Raw genomic sequence first — 25,176 nt, forward strand, 5'->3', positions numbered from 1 at the left:
CTAAGCAGTGTATGGGGGTGAGTCCGTTCCTCCTCGTGGTGCCCCTGGACAAAGCCTGATGCTGCAGGCCAAACTGAACGCTGACAAATGTAACTTTTGTGACAGGCAGAACGGAAGGTGTAATCTTCAAACTTTTATAGATAACAACTACGGGAATGCCTGTCACAAATGAGAATATGATGAAGAAGTAGAATAGGAAGAATAATAATAGTTGAATAAAATGAATATGAAGAATGTAATAAAAAAAAAATAGGTAGAAGATGAAGAAGAAGATGAATAAGGTGAAGAAGAAGTTGATGTCAAAGATGCTGATGATGACGAAGATGAAAGTGTGGGAAAAGTAAAAAAAAAAAGAGGAAGGGCGTGGAATAGTGAAACATCAATATCTGACAAAATAAAAAAAATTTACATAGTCAATATTAGAGTTGAGCGACCTTGACCTTTTTAGAGTCGAGCCGGGTTTCGCGAAACCCGACTATCTCAAAAGTCGGGTCGAGTGAAATCGGCCGATTATGACGTAAAGTCGGGATCGACCGAAACACGAAACCCAATGCAAGTCAATGGGGCAGCATAGTCGGCAGTGAGTGGGGGCCAGGAAAACACCTAGAGTGCCCATTTTAATGTCAAAACCATCCATTCTTCTTAATGAAGCTTGTCAAGCGTAATTTACCTTATAATAATTGGAAGGCATTTGAAATTGGGGGTCATTTGGCTAAAGTTGTGGTGGGTAGGGCTGGTTCAAGTAATTAGTGGGCCCAGGAAATCTGGACCACGTCACGGCAGTGGAGCAGGGAGAGGTAAGTATTTCAACTTTGCAAGTGCTGTGAACCTGAGCAAGCAGGGGGGGCCCACTCGTTGGCATTGGCACTGGCACAGGGCCCCTCAAAGTACAGCGGTGTGTTTGCACGGCGGGGGCGCCTCCCACCGGCAGCAACACTTTTGCGTACCATGAGAGGCCCTGTGCCAGTGACGTCGCCAACTAGTATTCCTCCCCCCACCTGATGAAGGAACCTGCACTTTCATCTGCACCTTCCTGTTTGTCCCCGTGTAAGGTGTGGTATGCGGGAAGGGGGACCTGACTTTCAGCAGGGTCACAATCTTGCAGTGTAGCGTGCACGGGAAATGTTGCGTTATGGGTCAATGTACCAGCAGACTCATCTATCACTGGCTGGGCAATGGGCAGGATGAGGAGGAAACACAGATATAGGCCCAAAGAATAAAGTGGGCTAAATGCAGTTCAAAATTGGTAACACAGGACTAATCAGGGGGCATTGCAGTGGAGGACAACTGGAATGAGAGGCTGACACAGAGAGTAGGCCCAAATCAGTAAGTAGTCGAAATGCAGTTCAAAATTGGCAACAGTAGTAAACAGGCGGCACAGCTTTGTTCAGTGGAGGAGAACAGCAAGGAGCGGCAGACACCGATAGTAGGCCCCAAACCAACTAGTACGCCAAATGCAGTTGTTCCGTTTAACCACAATTTAATGAGAGCCTGAAGATAGAAGTTCAGGAAAGGCAACCTGGAGAACACCTTGGAGTGGAACACACCATCTCTCTACACCCCATACCCAATTTGTAGGTCTAATGCAGCGTAGTTTCCAACAACTACTAAACGAGAGCATGATGATCGAAGCATTGGTGAGGAAACGTGGGGAACACCTTGGAGTGGAACACACCATCTCTCTACAGTGGAACACACCATCTCTCTACACCCCATACCCAATTTGTAGGCCTAATGCAGCGTAGTTTCCAACAACTACTAAACGAGAGCCGGAAGATCGAAGCAATGGAGAGGAAACCTGGGGAACACCTTGTAGTGTAACACACCATCTCTCTACACCCCATACCCAATTTGTAGGCCTAATGCAGCGTAGTTTCCAACAACTACTAAATGAGAGCCGGAAGATCGAAGCTCAGGAAAGGCAACCTGGAGAACACCTTGGAGTGGAACACACCATCTCTCTACACCCCATACCCAATTTGTAGGCCCAATGCAGCGTAGTTTCCAACAACTACTAAACGAGAGCCGGAAGATCGAAGCAATGGAGAGGAAACCTGGGGAACACCTTGGAGTGTAACACACCATCTCTCTACACCCCATACCCAATTTGTAGGCCTAATGCAGCGTAGTTTCCAACAACTACTAAACGAGAGCCGGAAGATCGAAGCAATGGAGAGGAAACCTGGGGAACACCTTGGAGTGTAACACACCATCTCTCTACACCCCATACCCAATTTGTAGGCCTAATGCAGCGTAGTTTCCAACAACTACTAAACGAGAGCCGGAAGATCGAAGCAATGGAGAGGAAACCTGGGGAACACCTTGGAGTGTAACACACCATCTCTCTACACCCCATACCCAATTTGTAGGCCTAATGCAGCGTAGTTTCAACAACTACTAAACGAGAGCATGAAGATCGAAGCAATGGAGAGGAAACCTGGGGAACACCTTGGAGTGGAACACACCATCTCTCTACACCCCATACCCAATTTGTAGGCCTAATGCAGCGTAGTTTCCAACAACTACTAAACGAGAGCATGATGATCGAAGCATTGGCGAGGAAACCTGGGGAACACCTTGAAGTGGAACACACCATCTCTCTACAGTGGAACACACCATCTGTCTACACCCCATACCCAATTTGTAGGCCTAATGCAGCGTAGTTTCCAACAACTACTAAACGAGAGCCGGAAGATCGAAGCTCAGGAAAGGCAACCTGGGGAACACCTTGGAGTGGAACACACCATCTCTCTACACCCCATACTCAATTTGTAGGCCTAATGCAGCGTAGTTTCCAACAACTACTAAACGAGAGCATGAAGATCGAAGCAATGGAGAGGAAACCTGGGGAACACCTTGGAGTGTAACACACCATCTCTCTACACCCCATACCCAATTTGTAGGCCTAATGCAGCGTAGTTTCCAACAACTACTAAACGAGAGCCGGAAGATCGAAGCAATGGAGAGGAAACCTGGGGAACACCTTGGAGTGTAACACACCATCTCTTTACACCCCATACCCAATTTGTAGGCCTAATGCAGCGTAGTTTCCAACAACTACTAAACGAGAGCATGAAGATCGAAGCAATGGAGAGGAAACCTGGGGAACACCTTGGAGTGGAACACACCATCTCTCTACACCCCATACCCAATTTGTAGGCCTAATGCAGCGTAGTTTCCAACAACTACTAAACGAGAGCATGATGATCGAAGCATTGGCGAGGAAACCTGGGGAACACCTTGGAGTGGAACACACCATCTCTCTACAGTGGAACACACCATCTCTCTACACCCCATACCCAATTTGTAGGCCTAATGCAGCGTAGTTTCCAACAACTACTAAATGAGAGCCGGAAGATCGAAGCTCAGGAAAGGCAACCTGGGGAACACCTTGGAGTGGAACACACCATCTCTCTACACCCCATACCCAATTTGTAGGCCTAATGCAGCGTAGTTTCCAACAACTACTAAACGAGAGCCGGAAGATCGAAGCAATGGAGAGGAAACCTGGGGAACACCTTGGAGTGTAACACACCATCTCTCTACACCCCATACCCAATTTGTAGGCCTAATGCAGCGTAGTTTCCAACAACTACTAAACGAGAGCCGGAAGATCGAAGCAATGGAGAGGAAACCTGGGGAACACCTTGGAGTGTAACACACCATCTCTCTACACCCCATACCCAATTTGTAGGCCTAATGCAGCGTAGTTTCCAACAACTACTAAACGAGAGCATGAAGATCGAAGCAATGGAGAGGAAACCAGGGGAACACCTTGGAGTGGAACACACCATCTCTCTACACCCCATACCCCATTTGTAGGCCTAATGCAGCGTAGTTTCCAACAACTACTAAACGAGAGCATGATGATCGAAGCATTGGCGAGGAAACCTGGGGAACACCTTGGAGTGGAACACACCATCTCTCTACAGTGGAACACACCATCTCTCTACACCCCATACCCAATTTGTAGGCCTAATGCAGCGTAGTTTCCAACAACTACTAAACGAGAGCCGGAAGATCGAAGCTCAGGAAAGGCAACCTGGGGAACACCTTGGAGTGTAACAAACCCTCTCTCTACACCACGGAAGGGCTGATTCTTAGGAAGGAAGGCTGTCGGAAAGAAGCAGGGCGCGTCCGAGGGTGATTATATTCTTATTAGGTATATACTCACCCTCGGACGCGCCCTGCTTCTTTATTTGTAATGAATGTTTATTTGCAATGTGGTTTTGACTTACTCTATTTTTTTGGTAAATAATGATTTTATTATTTTCATTGTTTTGCATCTTCTTGGCAATAATATAAAGAAGACGCGACAGGACAACACTCGGTGGATGCCATATCTGTGTTTAAAATTGAAAAAACCTTTCAGTTAACTACTTGCAGGAGAAAGTTATTGTAGCTGGTGGCCATTTTTAGTACTGTACCAGATTTTTGTTGTATGTGTTTGTTTTTAATGTTAAAATGTCTGCATTTGATATCTCTCCAGTATTTTCTTTTTTATAAGCAAAATACTTATTTTTATATTTTCTGATGTTGGTTCCAGGGGTACACGGGCAGCAGTGGTGTGGTCAGTGGAGGCATAGTGGAAGGAGTGACCGCAGACAGGCATCGAAGGCCTAAAATAATAACACATGGCTGTAGGCAATTTTAAATTGGTTCCAGGGGTACACGGACAGCAGTGGTGTGGTCAGTGGAGGCCTAGTGGAAGGAGTGACCGCAGACAGGCATCGAAGGCCTAAAATAATAACACATGGCTGTAGGCAATTTTAAATTGGTTCCAGGGGTACACGGGCAGCAGTGGTGTGGTCAGTGGAGGCCTAGTGGAAGGAGTGACCGCAGACAGGCATCGAAGGCCTAAAATAATAACACATGGCTGTAGGCAATTTTAAATTGGTTCCAGGGGTACACGGGCAGCAGTGGTGTGGTCAGTGGAGGCCTAGTGGAAGGAGTGACCGCAGACAGGCATCGAAGGCCTAAAATAATAACACATGGCTGTAGGCAATTTTAAATTGGTTCCAGGGGTACACGGGCAGCAGTGGTGTGGTCAGTGGAGGCCTAGTGGAAGGAGTGACCGCAGACAGGCATCGAAGGCCTAAAATAATAACACATGGCTGTAGGCAATTTTAAATTGGTTCCAGGGGTACACGGGCAGCAGTGGTGTGGTCAGTGGAGGCCTAGTGGAAGGAGTGACCGCAGACAGGCATCGAAGGCCTAAAATAATAACACATGGCTGTAGGCAATTTTAAATTGGTTCCAGGGGTACACGGGCAGCAGTGGTGTGGTCAGTGGAGGCCTAGTGGAAGGAGTGACCGCAGACAGGCATCGAAGGCCTAAAATAATAACACATGGCTGTAGGCAATTTTAAATTGGTTCCAGGGGTACACGGGCAGCAGTGGTGTGGTCAGTGGAGGCCTAGTGGAAGGAGTGACCGCAGACAGGCATCGAAGGCCTAAAATAATAACACATGGCTGTAGGCAATTTTAAATTGGTTCCAGGGGTACACGGGCAGCAGTGGTGTGGTCAGTGGAGGCCTAGTGGAAGGAGTCACCGCAGACAGGCATCGAAGGCCTAAAATAATAACATATGGCTGTAGGCAATTTTAAATTGGTTACAGGGGTACACGGGCAGCAGTGGTGTGGTCAGTGGAGGCCTAGTGGAAGGAGTCACCGCAGACAGGCATCGAAGGCCTAAAATAATAACACATGGCTGTAGGCAATTTTAAATTGGTTACAGGGGTACACGGGCAGCAGTGGTGTGGTCAGTGGAGGCCTAGTGGAAGGAGTGACCACAGACAGGCATCGAAGGCCTAACATAACAAAAATGTCAATACAATGGTATTGTCAGTGGCAGCCATTGAAGGATGTCAGCGCATAGACTAAACATTGGTGGAGCTGTGAGATAATTTTGCAAGTGGTAGAGCACTGTTTGAGCTGGGGTGGGGGGAAACTGTCTTGTGGCCGGCGGTACAGGCCCAGGGCCCCTCATATTACAACGGTGTGTCTGACGTTGGGTGCGCACCACCACCGCCAGAGACACTTTATTGTACTAGGAGGGACCCAGTGGCAGTGCCGTCGACCAAAAGCGGGCTCACCCACCTCTTCAGACAAACTGCACTCTCACGGGTGCTGTCGCCAAGTGTCGATACCACGGCCCCGTGTGGGGAGTTTGGCCATTTAGTGAAGTGTAAACATGTCGTATGCTGGACAATCAGGTGCAGAAAATTACGAGATTGGAAAAGGCATTCAGAATAGTCCACAGGCAAGACCTTTTCATAGGAAAGCTAGGTGTCAGCCGGGCAAGGTGGGGCAAAAGATTTCGAAATCCAGTTGTGGTTCATTTTAATGAAGGTTAGATCATCTACATTTTGAGTAGCCAGACAAGTCCTTTTTTCTGTTAGTATTGAACCTGCAGCACTGAATACTCTTTCTGATAGGACACTAGCTGCCGGGCAAGCAAGCTCCTGCAATGCATATTCTGCCAATTCTGGCCAGGTGTCTAATTTTGATGCCCAGTAATCAAATGGGAATGACGGTTGAGGGAGAACATCGATAAGGGATGAAAAATAGTTTGTAACCATACTGGACAAATGTTGTCTCCTGTCACTTTGAATTGATGCTGCAGTACCTGTCCTGTCTGCGGTCATAGCAAAATCACTCCACAACCTGGTCAGAAAACCCCTCTGGCCAACGCCACTTCTGATTTCTGCCCCTCTAACTCCTCTGGTCTGCTGGCCCCTGCAGCTCGTGTGAGAACGATCACGGGCGCTGTGTGCAGGGAATGCCAGAAGCAAACGGTCAACAAGAGTTGATTGTTTGGTTGCTAATATTAGTTCCAAGTTCTCATGTGGCATTATATTTTGCAATTTGCCTTTATGGCGAGGATCAAGGAGGCAGGCCAACCAGTAATCGTCATCATTCATCATTTTAGTTATGCGTGTGTCCCTTTTGAGGATACGTAAGGCATAATCCGCCATGTGGGCCAAAGTTCCAGCTCTCAAATCTGCGGTTGTGCTTGGTTGAGGGGCAGTTTCAGGCAAATCCACGTCACTTGTGTCCCTCAAAAAACCAGAACCCGGCCTTGCCGCGCCACCAATTTCCAGTGGCCCCGGAAAAGCTTCCTCATTAAAAATATAATCATCCCCATCATCCTCCTCGTCCTCCTCCTCCTCTTCGCCCGCTACCTCGTCCTGTACACTGCCCTGGCCAGACAATGGCTGACTGTCATCAAGGCTTTCCTCTTCCTCAGCTGCAGACGCCTGATCCTTTATGTGCGTCAAACTTTGCATCAGCAGACGCATTAGGGGGATACTCATGCTTATTATGGCGTTGTCTGCACTAACCAGCCGTGTGCATTACTCAAAACACTGAAGGACTTGACACATGTCTTGAATCTTCGACCACTGCACACCTGACAACTCCATGTCTGCCATCCTACTGCCTGCCCGTGTATGTGTATCCTCCCACAAAAACATAACAGCCCGCCTCTGTTCACGCAGTCTCTGAAGCATGTGCAGTGTTGACTTCCACCTTGTTGCAACGTCTATGATTAGGTGATGCTGGGGAAGGTTCAAAGAACGCTGATAGGTCTGCATACGGCTGGAGTGTACGGGCGAACGGCGGATATGTGAGCAAAGTCCACGCACTTTGAGGAGCAGGTCGGATAACCCCGGATAACTTTTCAGGAAGCACTGCACCACCAGGTTTAAGGTGTGAGCCAGGCAAGGAATGTGTTTCAGTTGGGAAAGGGAGATGGCAGCCATGAAATTCCTTCCGTTATCACTCACTACCTTGCCTGCCTCAAGATCTACAGTGCCCAGCCACGACTGCGTTTCTTTCTGCAAGAACTCGGACAGAACTTCCGCGGTGTGTCTGTTGTCGCCCAAACACTTCATAGCCAATACAGCCTGCTGACGTTTGCCAGTAGCTGCCCCATAATGGGAGACCTGGTGTGCAACAGTGGCAGCTGCGGATGGAGTGGTTGTGCGACTGCGGTCTGTGGACGAGCTCTTGCTTCTGCAGGAGGACGAAGAGGAGGAGGAGGGGGTGCGAACGGCTACAGCCAATTGTTTCCTAGACCGTGGGCTAGGCAGAACTGTCCCAAACTTGCTGTCCCCTGTGGACCCTGCATCCACCACATTTACCCAGTGTGCCGTGATGGACACGTAACGTCCCTGGCCATGCCTACTGGTCCATGCATCTGTTGTCAGGTGCACCTTTGTGCTCACAGATTGCCTGAGTGCATGGACGATGCGCTCTTTAACATGCTGGTGGAGGGCTGGGATGGCTTTTCTGGAAAAAAAGTGTCGACTGGGTAGCTCGTAGCGTGGTACAGCGTAGTCCATCAGGGCTTTGAAAGCTTCGCTTTCAACTAACCGGTAGGGCATCATCTCTAACGAGATTAGTCTAGCTATGTGTGCGTTCAAACCCTGTGTACGCGGATGCGAGGCTAAGTACTTCCTTTTTCTGACCATAGTCTCATGTAGGGTGAGCTGGACTGGAGAGCTGGAGATCGTGGAACTAGCGGGGGTGCCGGTGGACATGGCAGACTGAGAGACGGTGGGAGATGGTATTGTTGCCACCGGTGCCCTAGATGCAGTGTTTCCTACTACGAAACTGGTGATTCCCTGACCCTGACTGCTTTGGCCTGGCAAAGAAACCTGCACAGATACTGCAGGTGGTGCGGAAAATGGTGGCCCTACACTGCCGGAAGGGATGTTGCGTTGCTGTCTAGCTTCATTGGCCGAGGGTGCTACAACCTTAAGGGACGTTTGGTAGTTAGTCCAGGCTTGCAAATGCATGGTGGTTAAATGTCTATGCATGCAACTTGTATTGAGACTTTTCAGATTCTGTCCTCTGCTTAAGGTAGTTGAACATTTTTGACAGATGACTTTGCGCTGATCAATTGGATGTAGTTTAAAAAAATGCCAGACTGCACTCTTTCTAGCATCGGATACCTTTTCAGGCATTGCATACTGAGCTTTAACCGGATGGCCACGCTGTCCTCCAACAGGTTTTGGCTTTGCCACGCGTTTTGGGCAAGATACGGGCCCGGCAGATGGAACCTGTTGCGATGTTGATGCCTGCTGCGGCCCCTCCTCCTCCGCTTCAGAACTGCTGCCGCCTGCACCCTGTTCCCCCAATGGCTGCCAATCGGGGTCAAGAACTGGGTCATCTATTACCTCTTCTTGTAGCTCGTGTGCAACTTCGTCTGTGTCACCGTGTCGGTCGGTGGTATAGCGTTCGTGATGGGGCAACATAGTCTCATCAGGGTCTGATTCTTGATCAGCACCCTGCGAGGGCAATGTTGTGGTCTGAGTCAAAGGACCAGCATAGTAGTCTGGCTGTGGCTGTGCATCAGTGCACTCCATGTCAGATTCAACTTGTAATGGGCATGGACTGTTAACTGCTTCACTTTCTAAGCCAGGGACGGTATGTGTAAAGAGCTCCATGGAGTAACCCGTTGTGTCGCCTGCTGCATTCTTCTCTGTTGTTGTTTTTGCTGAAGAGGACAAGGAAGCGACTTGTCCCCGACCGTGAACATCCACTAACGACGCGCTGCTTTGACATTTACCAGTTTCACGAGAGGAGGCAAAAGAGCTAGAGGTTGAGTCAGCAAGATAAGCCAAAACTTGCTCTTGCTGCTCCGGCTTTAAAAGCGGTTTTCCTACTCCCAGAAAAGGGAGCGTTCGAGGCCTTGTGTAGCCAGACGACGAACCTGGCTCCACAGCTCCAGACTTAGGTGCAATATTTTTTTTCCCACGACCAGCTGATGCTCCACCACTACCACTACCCTCATTACCAGCTGACAATGAACGCCCCCGGCCACGACCTCTTCCACCATACTTCCTCATTCTTTTAAAAACGTAAACAAACTAACGGTATTTGTTGCTGTCACACAAATTACACGGTGAGCTATAACTTCAGTATGATTTAGCTACCCCTTTACAGGTGAGTGAGACCACAACGAAAATCAGGCACAATGTTACACACTCTGTTGTTGGTGGCAACAAATGAGAGAGATGCCACACACGCAGGACTGTCACTGAAGCACAAATGTAAATATTAATCTCCCACTGATTTGATTTTTTTTTTTTTTAAGGGAGACTTTAGGAAAAAAAAATAATAGAATAAAATGATTTTTTCAGGAAGAATTTAGAAACCAAATAAAATAAAATGATTTTTTCAGGGAGAATTTAGAAAACAAATAAAACAAAAAAAGGCTTTCTATGGCCCACTGAGTGAGAGATGACGCACACAGGAGTCAGGAGTGGCACACAAGCCCAGAGGCCAATATTTATCTCCCACTGATTGATGTAGTGATTTTTTCAGGTAGATTTTGGAACCCAAATCAAGCTAAAAAAATAATAGGCTTTCTATGGCCCACAATTGGAGAGAGAGAGAGAGACGGCACACCCAGGAGTCAAGACTGGCACACATGCAGAAAGGGCAATATTAATCTCCCACTGATTTGTTTTTTTTTTTTTTTTTTTGTTTTTTTTTTCAGGGAGAGTTTAGGAAAAAAAAAAAAATAGAATAAAATGATTTTTTCAGGAAGAATTTAGAAACCAAAGAAAATAAAATGATTTTTTCAGGGAGAATTTAGAAAACAAATAAAACAAAAAAAGGCTTTCTATGGCCCACTGAGTGAGAGATGACGCACACAGGAGTCAGGAGTGGCACACAAGCCCAGAGGCCAATATTTATCTCCCACTGATTGATGTAGTGATTTTTTCAGGTAGATTTTGGAACCCAAATCAAGCTAAAAAAAATAATAGGCTTTCTATGGCCCACAATTGGAGAGGGAGAGAGAGATGGCACACCCAGGAGTCAAGACTGGCACACAAGCAGAAAGGGCAATATTAATCTCCCACTGATTTTTTTTTTTTTTTTTTTTTTTCAGGGAGACTTTAGGAAAAAAAAAATAGAATAAAATGATTTTTTCGGGAAGAATTTAGAAACCAAATAAAATAAAATGATTTTTTCAGGGAGAATTTAGAAAACAAATAAAACAAAAAAAGGCTTTCTATGGCCCACTGAGTGAGAGATGACGCACACAGGAGTCAGGAGTGGCACACAAGCCCAGAGGCCAATATTTATCTCCCACTGATTGATGTAGTGATTTTTTCAGGTAGATTTTGGAACCCAAATCAAGCTAAAAAAATAATAGGCTTTCTATGGCCCACAATTGGAGAGAGAGAGAGAGATGGCACACCCAGGAGTCAAGACTGGCACACAAGCAGAAAGGGCAATATTAATCTCCCACTGATTTGTTTTTTTGTTGTTTTTTTTTAGGGAGACTTTAGGAAAAAAAAAAATAGAATAAAATGATTTTTTCAGGGAGAATTTAGAAAACAAATAAAACAAAAAAAGGCTTTCTATGGCCCACTGAGTGAGAGATGACGCACACAGGAGTCAGGAGTGGCACACAAGCCCAGAGGCCAATATTTATCTCCCACTTTTTTTTTTTTGTTCCAGGGAAAATTTATAAACCCAATAAAAAAAATAATAAATAGGCTTTCTATGGCCCACTATCTGAGAGACAGAGAGAGATGGCACGCTTAGGACTGGCACACAAGCCCAAAGGCCAATATTAATCTCCCACTGATTGATTTATTGATTTTTTCAGGTAGAATTTAGAACCCAAATAAAGCAAAAAAAAAAAAAAAGGGCTTTCTATGGCCCACTGAGTGAGTGATGATGCACACAGGAGTCAGGAGTGGCACACAAGCCCTGAGGCCAATATTTTTCTCCCACTGATTGATGTAGTGATTTTTTCAGGTAGATTTTAGAACCAAAATCAAGCAAAAAAATAAATAGGCTTTCTATGGCCCACTGAGTGAGTGATGATGCACACAGGAGTCAAGAGTGGCACACAAGCCCTGAGGCCAATATTTTTCTCCCACTGATTGATGTAGTGATTTTTTCAGGTAGATTTTAGAACCCAAATCAAGCAAAAAAATAAATAGGCTTTCTATGGCCCACTGAGTGAGAGATGACACAGACAGGGATGGCACTCTAGCAGAAATAAATGTCAATCTTAATCTCCCACAAAAAAAAAAAAAAAAACAGGGAGTGTCCTTCAATTACTATCTCCCTGCAGTAATCTCAGCCAGGTATGGCAGGCAGCAATAAGGAGTGGACTGATGCACAAATTAAATAAAAAGTGTGTACAAACCAAAAAGATAGCTGTGCAGAAAGGAAGGAACAAGAGGATTTGTGCTTTGAAAAAAGCAGTTGGTTTGCACAGCGGCGTACACACAGCAATGCAGCTATCAGGGAGCCTTCTAGGGCAGCCCAATGAGCTACAGCGCTGAGGGGGAAAAAAAAAAAATGTAGCTTCCACTGTCCCTGCACACCGAAGGTGGTGTTGGGCAGTGGAAATCGCTACAGCACAAGCGGTTTGGTGGTTAATGGACCCTGCCTAACGCTATCCCTGCTTCTGACGAAGCGGCAGCAACCTCTCCCTAAGCTCAGATCAGCAGCAGTAAGATGGCGGTCGGCGGGAACGCCCCTTTATAGCCCCTGTGACGCCGCAGACAGCAAGCCAATCACTGCAATGCCCTTCTCTAAGATGGTGGGGACCAGGACCTATGTCATCACGCTGCCCACACTCTGCGTTTACCTTCATTGGCTGAGAAATGGCGCTTTTCGCGTCATTGAAACGCGACTTTGGCGCGAAAGTCGCGTACCGCATGGCCGACCCCGCACAGGGGTCGGATCGGGTTTCATGAAACCCGACTTTGCCAAAAGTCGGCGACTTTTGAAAATGAACGACCCGTTTCGCTCAACCCTAGTCAATATATTTGTCACTCCGAACGTCTTTAAAAAAAAAAAAAAATCATGCCTTTAATGTCTCCGCCACCTCCCCAAATACATCCTGCATTATTCTTAGTTGTTTTCCTTCATGTAGAATGAACCTACACGGAAAGAAAGGGTTTATTTTAATTCCGATATTTTGGTCCCATTGACTTGCATTGGGATCGGGTATCGGTATCGGCGATATCCGATATTTTTTGAATATCGGCCGATCCAATCCGATACCGATACTTTCCGATATCGGAAGGTATCGCTCAACACTACCGCAGACTCATTTAGGTGCATAAAAACAAACTAATCTTGTCTTACCCTCCCCAGGTCTAGCACTGTGCTTCTGCCGCTGCCCTGATCTCTGTTTGGTTGCAGCGGTGACGCGTTGCAGCCAATCACTGAGCTCAGCGGCTCATGCGGTCTATACTGAGATAGCCACTGAGCTCACTGATCAGCTGCAGAACTTTGGATGTGACCAAGACACAGCTCTGGACCTAGGAAGGGTAATTAATACTCATTTTATTTTTTACATTTACCTGGGCCTGTGGGTAGTAGATTGATGAAAGAGGAAAATCGCTTTAAAACTTGTATGATTTTAATTGCACTATAGTGTAACGCTATGACATGTTTTAGTGAACTATATAATTGGGTCTTTTCAGTACATGTCTGGACAGGCAGCTTGGTGGCTCAATGGATAGGACTGTTGCTTTTCTGCGCTGGGGTCCAGGGATAAAATCCAACCAAGGACAACATCTACAAGGAGTTTGTCTATCCTCCCTGTAGTTTTGTGGGTTTCCTCCAGGAACTCCGGTTTACTTCCAAATGCATACTGATAGGTAATCTAGATTGTGAGCACCAATGGGGAGAGTACCAAAAATGTATATAAAGTACTGTGGAATATGATGGCACTATATGAGCAATGCATAAAAAATAAATGATACATGTCATTTCAGTCAATCTATGATTGTAAGGTTTAGATTAGTCATATTGTTATTTAGAGCGTTTTACTCTTACCTATGGTGCTGGCGTGGACTGAGCTCTCTACCGAGCCTTCCTGTTATGTCTCCATTCTCTAAATTTACATTCAGCTTCTCTTGTCTTGTCTCTTTGTTTGGAGATGACGAGCATTTCACATTGTCACTGCACGTAAAAAATAAAGATGTAATTATCTTACTATCCATCTGTAGGTTAATGAAAAATCAAGTAAACAGTATATATATATATATATATATATATACAGTATACTGTATATATATATATATATATATATATATATATATATATATATTACAACTCTGGCAAAAGTTGAGAGACCACCACATCAAAGCCCTTTCCTGGGCAACCCATTCTCCAGACCAGAACCCCATTGAAAACCTCTGGAATGTAATCAAGAGAATGATGGATAGTCACAAGCCATCAAACAAAGAAGAACTGCTTACATTTTTGCACTAGATGCCATGTGAAAGACTGGTGGAAAGCATGCCAAGACGCATGAAAGCTGTGATTAAAAATTACGGTTATTCCACAAAATATTGATTTCTGAACTCTTCCCGAGTTAAAACATTAGTATTGTTGTTTCTAAATGATCATGAACTTGTTTTCTTTGCATTATCTGAGGTCTGAAAGCACTGATTTTTTTATTTTGACCATTTCTCCTTTTCAGAAAAAAAAAACCAAATTTATTGCTTGGAAATTCAGAAATGTGTTGTCAGAAGTTTGTAAACTAAAAGAACAATTTACGTTTTACTCAAAAATATCCCTATAAAGAGAAAAATCAGACAAACTGAACATTTTGCAGTAATCTCTTAATTTTTTTACCATAGCTGTGTATATACAAGTAAGACAGCTACTAATGTTAAAGGGAAACTGTCCGCAGGAGTAATACTCCTAAGCAGTCTATATCGGCATTTAGGTCATAGGTAGCTGAATAAAATGATAGTTTGATATCTACAATCCAATGTCATATTCAAGAGAAACCGACTATAAGCCGGACACTATTCTGCATGAGAATCTGCCTCCAGAGCTTATTTTTAATTAAAGGAAGAGTTACTGGTGTGAGACATGTAACTAACACAGAACAGTAGATCTGAACTTTGTCTCATTACAAACACATTTGCAGCAGCTTTACAGCTCTGCTGTATGGCAACGCTACTGCTTGTGAGATGGAAGTTGAGAGGAACCTGCAGATGTGTCAGTTATAACCTCTGTGAGGCAGTGACAGGTGTTATATATGAGGGTCGCTATGTGTCACCCAGGATGCACATAGAAGCATATTAAGACCACTGGAGTGCTTTGCAGCCACAGATACAGGTGAGATTGCAGTGAAAAATAAAAGTAAGTTTGGTCTTGGGCAAGCTATTTGCCCAAGGCAGATTTAAGAAAACTCGGCATGGGCTTATATTTTTGGAGCGAACTACAGGATGATAGTGGGGCAGGTCGCTCCCTCCGGGACGTGTCCTGCAAGTGGCTCATGGCCACAGATTCTATTTAAAAACCCTGCAGCAAAGGGTTGAGTGTGTCAGTGTTTGTTTGCAAGAAGCAGAGCAGGTGGCTCGGCAACGTCCTGCTTGTGTGAGATAACACAGAATCAAGAGCAGCGAACACCTGGCACCCTGCAGTGTGATACGGTGGTGCAGTCACCCTCGGCAACCGGTCTCGGCTAAGGACTGTTGTGACGCCCTGCTGCGATATGGAAGACACCGTGTGATGTTCATTTTGTGAGTAGTTAGGACATTAAATATGTTTGCTGTGAACTTTTCCTCCGTTACTGCCTCATTTACTGCACGATGTGAACACCGCGGCACTACACCACACTCAGCTCTGTAGTGAGACCAGGAGAGCAGAGAGCAGCCATAACATATCACACTGGTAACAAATACACATCACACTGGTAGCACCTCCTTTTATTTTTAATAATCTTTAGAGGCAGATTCTCATGCAGATCAGTGCCCGACCTATAGTCCTGAACAACTCATTTACATATAATAAAAATGTGGTTTTCTCTGGAATAAAACATCAGATCAGGAAACCAGGAAAGGGTTCTTTACAGTTAGAGCACTCAGACTGTGGAATGCCCCACCACAGGAGGTAGTAATGGTAGACACTATAACAGCTTTTAAAAAAGGGCTAGACGATTTCCTTGATACACATAACATTGCGGGTTATAGCTAGATTAGTGACAAAATGTACAATTGGTGGAGAAAGGTTGAACTTAATGGACCTAGGTCTTTATTCAACCTACATCTACTATATAATTGTCTAAGGGTCACTTCTGTCTGTCTGTCTGTCTGTCACGGATATTCATTGGTCGCGGCCTCTGTCTGTCATGGAAATACAAGTCGCTGATTGGTCATGGCAAAACGCCCACGACCATTGCCACGAACAATCAGCGACGAACACAGTCCGGTGGCAAAATGGTCGCTCCTTCCTCCCCGCAGTCAGTGCCCGCTCCATACTCCCCTCCAGTCAGCCCTCACACAGGGTTAATGGCAGCATTAACAGACCGCGCTGTGCCGCGGTGTAACGCACTCCATTACGCAGCTATTAACCCTGTGTGACCAACTTTTTACTATTGATGCTGTGTATGCAGCATCAATATTAAAAAGATCTAATGTGACAAATAATAATAATTAAAAAAAAAATCTCACCCTCCGACGTGGCGCGCTGTACTCGGCAGTGCAAGCAGCAGGTTCCGGTGCTAAGAGTGCTACGCGAGAAGGACCTGCCATGACGTCACGGTCATGTGACCGCAACATCATCACATGTCCTGCGTTCATACCAACCCTGGGACTGGAAGTTGCCGCGTGCACCGCACACAGGCGCCAGGATTTCAAGAGGCCTTCGGAAGGTGAATATATGTTTATTTTTTATTTTAAGTCTTTTTTAACGATGCATATAGTGCCCACATTGCTATATACTACATGGGCTGTGTTACATATTGCGTGGGCTCTATTATACACTACGTAGCTGTGCAATACACTACGTGACTGTTATATACTACGTGGGCTGTGCAATATACTACGTGCCTGTGCAATATACTACGTGGCTCTACAATATACTACGTGGCTCTGCTATATACTACGTGGCTGACCAATATACTACGTAGCTATGCAATACACTATGTAGCTGTGCAATACACTACGTGGCTATGTTATCTACTACGTGGCTGTTATAAACTACGTAGCTCTGCTATATACTACGTACGCTGTGTTACATACTATGTAGCTCTGTTATATACTACGTCACTTGTGTTATATACTTCGTCACTGTGCAATATAGTATGTAGCCTGTGCTATATACTACCTACATATTCTAGAATACCCGATACGTTAGAATCGGGCCACCATCTAGTATCTATATAACTATGTAAGATCGCACATATAAACGTATCATGCTATTGGGCTTCCTATGACCTACATGCCCATAGAGGTGGCTTAGGAGTGTTGATCCTACTGACATTAAAGACAGGAATTCAAACTACTGCATTTTGGATTAACCAGGACAATAAAAATAAGAGCGTATATATTATCATAAATCACAAAAGATGCTGTAAATGGGTTTACATTAATATTCTAACATTGGCAAACATATTATCAGAACCCTGTATGATTTACTATGATTTCTTAAGTTTTCAAATAAATTTATCTAGAAAAGAAAAGAAATAAGCTGTAGACATTGCTGAGATATTTGAAGGAGTGTTTTGCCCCTTTTGCTCTGTTTGGCTTTTTTTCACCTTTCTTTCATGCACTGTTGGAAATGCTTTAAAATGAGAGAGGATAATACAGATCAGATTCAAGTGGTTAAAGAGGTTGTCCAGGCCTGTGACAAAAGTCTACAGACACTTCATGTGACTGCAGGGTGCAGAATCGTGCATGCTGTCACAATTCGCAGAACTGAGCATGGGGTCACGTGGCCTCACATGTATGTGATTTACATTCTTGTGGCTAGTTCTACTGGGAGAAGCCCAGCAAGTCTAGTGACTGCAAATGTTTGTGCAAATCCTGGACAACCCCTGTAAACCAAATTTCTGACTGGGCATAACTCTGTAACACAGAGGTGTCAAACTGCAATCCTCAAGGGCTACAAACAGGTCATGTTTTCAGGATTTCCTTGTACTGCACAGGTGATAATTTAATCACCTACACACATCATGATTAGAGCACCTTGTGCAAAGCTAAGGAAATCTTGAAAACACGCATGGTTTGCAGCCCTAGAGGAATGCAGTTTGACACCCCTGCTGTAACACCTTTTGCATGTCAGGTATATCTTGGTAGACTGATTAACAGATAAATCATTTTAATTCTTCTGGCTGATGTGTAGTGTTTCCGCTACATTCAGAGCTGGTGCAGTCTGTCTTTGTTTTCTCTAACTGCCTGGTGGGTCGTAAATATGCATCCGAGCATTCATAACTATGGAAGGGCCCTTAAGGGGTTGGAAAAGATAAAGTCTAAGAAGAGGCATATGGAGCGCCCCCAGACACAGGGCCACGAGTTCTCGGCACCGGACCTCTCTGGTTCGGTTCTGAGGCTGTCAAGGTGGCTAGACCGGGTCCGCGACCCTGCTAAGGGGCATCCAATAAAGGTGGTACAGTCTGTCAGGGATTCGTGACGCCACCTGTGGTGTTTGGTCAGGTTGACCAACGCTGCTGTGGGGTCCGCTGGGGTGATGGAATAGCAGCTGGATGGTATACCTTCCCACAGGTGAAGTATGTCCCCAGGGCTTCCCAGTAAGGTTGATGGTGATGGTGTGAGGTGCAGTCAATAACGAGGACACAAGGTTGCAGTCTCTTTACCTCTTTACTGAAGACTTCAGGATCCTCAATCCAGAGCACACTTAACAGGGCTTTCTGAGACCGGCCGGTCCGATGGGCACATCCAGAGTTCCCTTTGCAGGTGGAAATCAGTGCCTACCACTAGCGCCTGTGTGTTGTAGTGCTACCCTGCTGAGCATTCGGAATAGTCCTCACAACTTCTGTTCTTGTTCGTTCTTTCTAATTCTCTCTCTCTTGTTCCAGATGTTACTAGTTTCTCGTCCCCCAGGTATGTTATGGCTAGGACGCACCCGTATGACGGGAAGGCTCGGAGCTCTTCTGGGATCCTAGAGATGCCCCTCTCCACGCGTTGCCCCCTATGTCTTCGTAGGAAATTTAAGGTAGACAGCCAACCTATAATTAACTGTCCTGCAGAGTTCGAAGTAAGGCCTAGAGTCAGTTACTCCCGCAGTGTTCCGGCCACCGGCTACGCGCCTCAGTAGGATGTTGCCTCGGTCTCACAGCACGACTCCTACTGGTTCTCCTTTGTGCTTGATCTCGTTTCTCACTGTTCCACAATATCCTTCCCTTCGTGTCACTTTCTTAGGATACCGCCGCGGGGTGTGCAGGCACGGTTCCGTAACGTTCTGCTCTGTTCGCTAGGCACCTGCCAGGTTCCCACGCCCGACAGGGACTCCCCTGTGTCTTCTCCCTGCAACACCCCCTGCCATGAGATGTTGCCTGAATCCAACCCAGTCAGCTTCTGACTAACTTCCTATCCAACCCCTGGTTTTACCAGTGTGAGGAGTGGCCCAATAAATAAAGCTTTTTTCTCCCCCTAGTGGCCGGAGTGTGAAGTGTAATGTGTGCTGGTGATACCTGGTCAGTAGAACTCCTTTGGTGCCATCAGACGTACCATCACTCCCCTTAGCGGCAGAGTGTCATACTGCAATGACCAGATCTCTGGGGCGCTGCACTCCCCCCCTGGTTAAATCCAGTACTCCTGGACTTGGAAGAAGAACAACAATACATTTCAGCAAAAGACAAACAAAATTTTGAAATGCTTAAAACAAGTAAATAGAACAATGCTTCCCTTTATGGGAGTTGAGGACACTTGAACGTTACAAATAAAACAAGGTTAAATATTTTTATATAACATCCTATTCTACATACTATAAATAACTCTTATTACCCAGCCGGATATTCTACTAAGTGCAAATTCTGAACAATAATTTAACTTTTCCTTTAAGGGCGTATAAGCTGAACCCACTAAAGGCCTACTATAAAATAATATAAAATAATTCAACTTGTCTTTCTAGCTTCACCAATGCAGGACTGCCTAGCCCCAGGGCTGGGTCTACTGTCAATTTCTCTCTTTCAGCAACCAACTGTCGTTCTACGGTTCTCAGGAGGACTCTCTCTCTAACCCTTAAGGGTTCACTTTCAATCTTTCCTGTCCTCAATCCTTATTAACATTATCAAACTTTTCTAAATCTCAACATTATCAACATTTCAACCTTTCTTAAGGCAACATGTGAACATTCCCTTTAAGAGGGAACCAAGTTTCTAGGAGGTAGTGCAGATTCTCTCTGTCTGCAAGTCCAATGAAATCAAGACCTTCTGCGTCATGTCCAAAAACAATCTCTTCGCAAAGTCTTCTTTCTTTTGTAAAACCAGTAGGGAGCACCTTTAAGAAGGTGCAAACTATGTACAAAACAGTTTTGGAATCATTCACTGTTCATGATCCGGCAGTCTTTGGAAACAATGATAACTCGTGCAAAGTAGAAAAAGAAATGTAAAACAATAGGGATCCCGGGTAAACGAAGGGACCCCTTTAAGAAATAACCCTAGACAGGTTTAGAGCAGGAAAAGCAGGATAAAGAGTTAACTATTTACATCTTTTTCGGTTCTTCGAGGTATATTTCTTTGACGTTGGTGGTTGTGACAATTCCACTGGCAGCAGTGGGCGGGGCCACCCGCCGGGCACTCACGGGCACTCGGTGTTGTCACAGGAGATCCCGAGCTCCAGTCAGGGGTCTGTGTGGCAATTGTTCTGAACCTCGCAGCAACTGAGGTGCCAATCACTCCTGAGGCTGAGCTTTCTGCCACCACCGTAGTGGTAATGTCCACGGTACAAGTGGTGGTTTTCACGATGGTGCATGTGGGGGTCACCACCGTAGTCTTAGTGATGGTCGTGGTCCGGTCACAAGGGGGCACGCTCGCTATGGGGGACGGCTTCTCCAATGCTTTGTCTGGCGATGTCATGGGGACTGGCCGCTTGCATACATTCAGGGTGAACCACCCCCTCTCCCCAAAGTGCCGGGTGTAGGTGACCTCGTCCCCCGGGTATAGATCCCGGTCCAGGTGGCCTTCCCTGAGATGGGACTCCACATCCCTCTGGTTAACGAAAACCTCGGAATACAGATCCGGCTCCTTGATGAAGCCCCATCCCCCACGGAGCTTGAAATCCACAACGGTGCCCTGCCTGCGCGGGGCCTGGTGGGCGGTGCGTTCCTTGCGGGCCCGATCCTTTACCTCGAGGTCCCGCCGGTAGTGGGCTTCTTGCTGGGCCTGGTGCTGTCTTTCCTGCTCCTCCCACTGCCGATCCAGCTGGGCCTGGTATTCTTCCCAGCTAAGGGCCTCCACCATCTTTCCTTCCTGCGTCTTCACCCCGTGGAACCCCATGATATTCGATCCCAGGTTCACCCAGCGGCATATGGTGCGCTCGGCATAGATCTCGCCTGGCATTGCGATCGGCGAGATCGGGGCCTTGTAGAAATGCTCCATGCCGGTGGCCCGGTCCCAGTGTGGAAGAGGCCTGCGAGCATGGGGCTCAGGGGAAGGGGGCGCCGCAACGAGGCCTATCAGCAGATCCTCCGCCGGTGGGACGGGGTCAGCAGACTCACCGACCGACGTGACTTCCTCCGTTGCAGCCGACTCCAAGGATGGCAAAGGATCCGGGGTCGGGAGTTCCTCCGCTGGTCCCTCCTGGCACGAGGCCTTGGTCTCTAGCCACCACTGGAGAAGCTGCTCCATAAGATCCTCCATCTCACCCTGCAGGAGACCGGTCCCAGATGTGAGGCTCTGGCTGCTGTGCTCATCCGGGTAGCTGGGGGAGCCCTCTGCTTCAACCCTGCAGTCTGGGTCTGAGCGGCCGGCCATGGCGTCCTCCACGTGGGTCACTCCCTGGTCTCTTTCCCGCTCTCTCCTTCATGGGCGGTTTCGTTTCTTGTTTCTCCGCCCTCCATTGAGAATCAGGAGGCGGATCTCAGCTGCTGACGGACACGTCCTCAAGGTACAGAAATATTTAGACTGGGTGGCCATTATCTTTCGCGCTCTTCAGTTCTTTCATGCCCACTTCCACGCCCTTCTTCTTCTCCTGCGCTCCCTGTGGTGCGGCAATGGCGGCGGTTTTGGTGGGAATCTTGCAGCAAACAGCAATACACAGTCCTTGCAATAAATCACAGTCCAAACACGTTTCAATCACAATTCCAAGGCACACATGACCTGCTTCTATGGCTTAAGTACGATCCTGTTTGTGACGCCAAGTTGGAGCGCCCCAAGACACAGGGCCACGAGTTCTCGGTACCGGGCCTCTCTGGTTCGGTTCTGAGGCTGTCACGGTGGCTAGACCCGGTCCGCGACCCTTCTAAGGGGCGTCCAATAAAGGTGGTACAGTCTGTCAGGGATTCGTGACGCCACCTGTGGTGTTCGGTCAGGGTGACCGGCGCTGCTGTGGGGTCCGCTGGGGTGATGGAATAGCAGCTGGATGGTATACCTTCCCACAGGTGAAGTATGTCCCCAGGGCTTCCCAGTAAGGTTGATGGTGATGTTGTGAGGTTCAGTCAATAACGAGGACACAAGGTTGCAGTCTCTTTACCTCTTTACTGAAGACTTCAGGATCCTCAATCCAGAGCACGCTTAACAGGGCTTTCTGAGACCGGCCGGTCCAATGGGCACATCCAGAGTTCCCTTTGCAGGTGGAAATCAGTGCCTACCACTAGCGCCTGTGTGTTGTAGTGCTACCCTGCTGAGCATTCGGAATAGTCCTCACAACTTCTGTTCTCGTTCGTTCGTTCTTTCTAATTCTCTCTCTCTTGTTCCAGATGTTACTAGTTTCTCGTCCCCCAGGTATGTTATGGCTAGGACGCACCCGTATGACGGGAAGGCTCGGAGCTCTCGCAGGACCCTAGAGACGCCCCTCTCCACGCGTTGCCCCCTATGTCCTCGTAGGAAATTTAAGGTAGACAGCCAACCTATAATTAACTGTCCTGCGGAGTTCGATTAAGGCCTAGAGTCAGTTACTCCCGCGGTGTTCCGGCCACCGGCTACGTGCCTCAGTAGGATGTTGCCTCGGTCTCACGACACGACTCCTACTGGTTCTCCTTTGTGCTTGATCTCGTTTCTCACTGTTCCACAATATCCTTCCCTTCGTGTCACTTTCTTAGGATACCGCCGCGGGGTGTGCAGGCGCGGTTCCGTAACATTCTGCTCTGTTCGCTAGGCACCTGCCAGGTTCCCACGCCTGACAGGGGCCCCCCTGTGTCTTCTCCCTGCAATACCCCCTGCCACGGGATGTTGCCTGAATCCAACCCAGTCAGCTTCTGACTAACTTCCTATCCAACCCCTAGTTTTACCAGTGTGAGGAGTGGCCCAATAAAGGAAGCCTTTTTCTCCCCCTGGTGGCCGGATTGTGAAGTGTAATGTGTGCTGGTGATACCTGGTCAGTAGAACTCCTTTAGTGCTATCAGACGTACCATCACTCCCCTTAGCGGCAGAGTGTCATACTGCAACGAGCAGATCTCTGGGGCGCTGCACATACATTGAACCTCTATACTATTATATGCCTAACCCACATTTCTATTTAAGAAAGTTATCATGCAGATCAATGTATTACCACTGTCAACTCCACAGAACCTTGAAGGAGTACTGAGCAGTAAAACAGCTATATACATCAATAAAAATGTATGGGGCCACACTGTCCCTCCTGGCTCTCTGGCTTATGGAGGCACCATAAGGTAGACCGGAGAAACAGACTTTGCTGTCAGGATGTGACTTTAGCATGGTTGTTTTGCACCATGAGGTAGTATGGAGCAGCAGACTTTGCTGTGAGGATGTGACTGTAGCATGGTTGTTTTGCACCATGAGGTAGCATGGAGCAGCAGACTTTGCTGTGAGGATGTGACTGTAGCATGGTTGTTTTGCACCATGAGGTAGCATGGAGCAGCAGACTTTGCTGTGAGGATGTGACTGTAGCATGGTTGTTTTGCACCATGAGGTAGTATGGAGCAGCAGACTTTGCTGTGAGGATGTGACTGTAGCATGGTTGTTTTGCACCATGAGGTAGCATGGAGCAGCAGACTTTACTGTGAGGTTGTGACTGTAGCATGGTTGTTTTGCACCATGAGGTAGCGTGTAGCAGCAGACTTTGCTGTGAGGATGTGACTGTAGCATGGTTGTTTTTTGATACAACTAGAGATGGGCGAACCTGATCCTAAAAGTTTGGAGTTCGTACCGGACAGTTAGTTTCCGGTGCTAAGCACTGAACATGGCCTTGTCCAGGAAGTCCTTTGTAGTGTTCAGAGTTTCGGGGAAAGTCCGTCAAAGAGAAAGAGAGAGATTTTCCCAAATCCAGAGTTCGGGTCTCCATTGTTTTCAATGGGGTTCAGGTTTAAGTTTAAGTTCAGGTACAGTTCTGGTACCCGAACCAAACTTTGGACTAAAGTTTGGGTTCCATGGGTCCGCTCATCCCTACATACAACAATTTCTTCTTAACAAAAAGCAGTTTTCCTTCTGTAGCTGCCATTTTACTATAAAAATATCATTGCTTTGTTTTATAATTTCTCTCAGTAAATCTGTACTTGAAGGTCAGTGAATATACAATTTCTTGCCAGTGATCTATAACAGCCTTATTAAAACTCAAGTGGTCACACAGAGTTAAGAAAATGATTGCGCTATGCATTGGCTAATTCCAGATTTACAGTGTATTCAAGAGGTAATTACAATCCAAGTTACTGAGTGGGAGTTGAGACATCCAAAGGAGAAACTATTGTTGTGGAGAAAAAAACCCATTCAGTTTAAAGGTGACATGAGAATTGTTAAGTAAGGCCGGGGACACACACAACGTATTAAAAAACGGTCCGTTTTTGACGGACGAGAATCGCACAAATGTTACCAAAACAGTTATCCGTGTGCAGTGCGAGAATGCGATTTTCTCGCATCAAATGATCCGTGTGACATCCGTGTGACATCCGTATGGCATCCGTATGGCGAGATTTTCTCACACACTTGCAAAATGAGCAAATAATGGCTGAGCCTTTCCTGTCACCTGCCTAATGCCTGAGAATTTCTCGCAAGTCACACTGATGGTCCGTGTTCTGTGCTATTTTTTCTCACCCCCATAGACTTTCATTGGCGAGTCTCGGCCGAGATACGCTGACAATCGCAGCATGCTTCGATTTCACTCGGATCCTGAATACGGCCGAGAAAATATCGGATGATGGGAGCTGCCCCATAGATTAACATTGGGACGAGTGCTATGCGATTTTTTATCGCATTGCACTCGTCCGTATTACGGTCTAGTGTGACCCCGGCCTAATACAGAAATCAGCATTATGC

The 25,176-nt window shown here is 46.6% G+C and overlaps 1 protein-coding gene and 1 long non-coding RNA gene across 3 annotated transcripts in view; one reads left to right on the top strand and one right to left on the bottom strand.

Annotated features, from left to right (window-relative positions):
- The window catches only part of SRRM4 (serine/arginine repetitive matrix 4), a 256,446-nt gene that overhangs the window by 136,030 nt on the left and 95,240 nt on the right, over nucleotides 1-25,176 (bottom strand). The window contains exon 2 of the mRNA XM_069754474.1: nucleotides 13,824-13,949. Coding sequence (XP_069610575.1) covers nucleotides 13,824-13,949 — 126 coding nt within the window. The remainder of the gene's footprint in view (nucleotides 1-13,823; nucleotides 13,950-25,176) is intronic.
- Nucleotides 1-25,176, top strand: part of LOC138666248 (uncharacterized) — a 144,070-nt gene that overhangs the window by 30,207 nt on the left and 88,687 nt on the right. The gene's annotated exons all lie outside the window — the stretch shown is intronic.

Source organism: Ranitomeya imitator, chromosome 1 (assembly GCF_032444005.1).
Source record: "Ranitomeya imitator isolate aRanImi1 chromosome 1, aRanImi1.pri, whole genome shotgun sequence".
Lineage (NCBI taxonomy): Eukaryota > Metazoa > Chordata > Amphibia > Anura > Dendrobatidae > Ranitomeya > Ranitomeya imitator.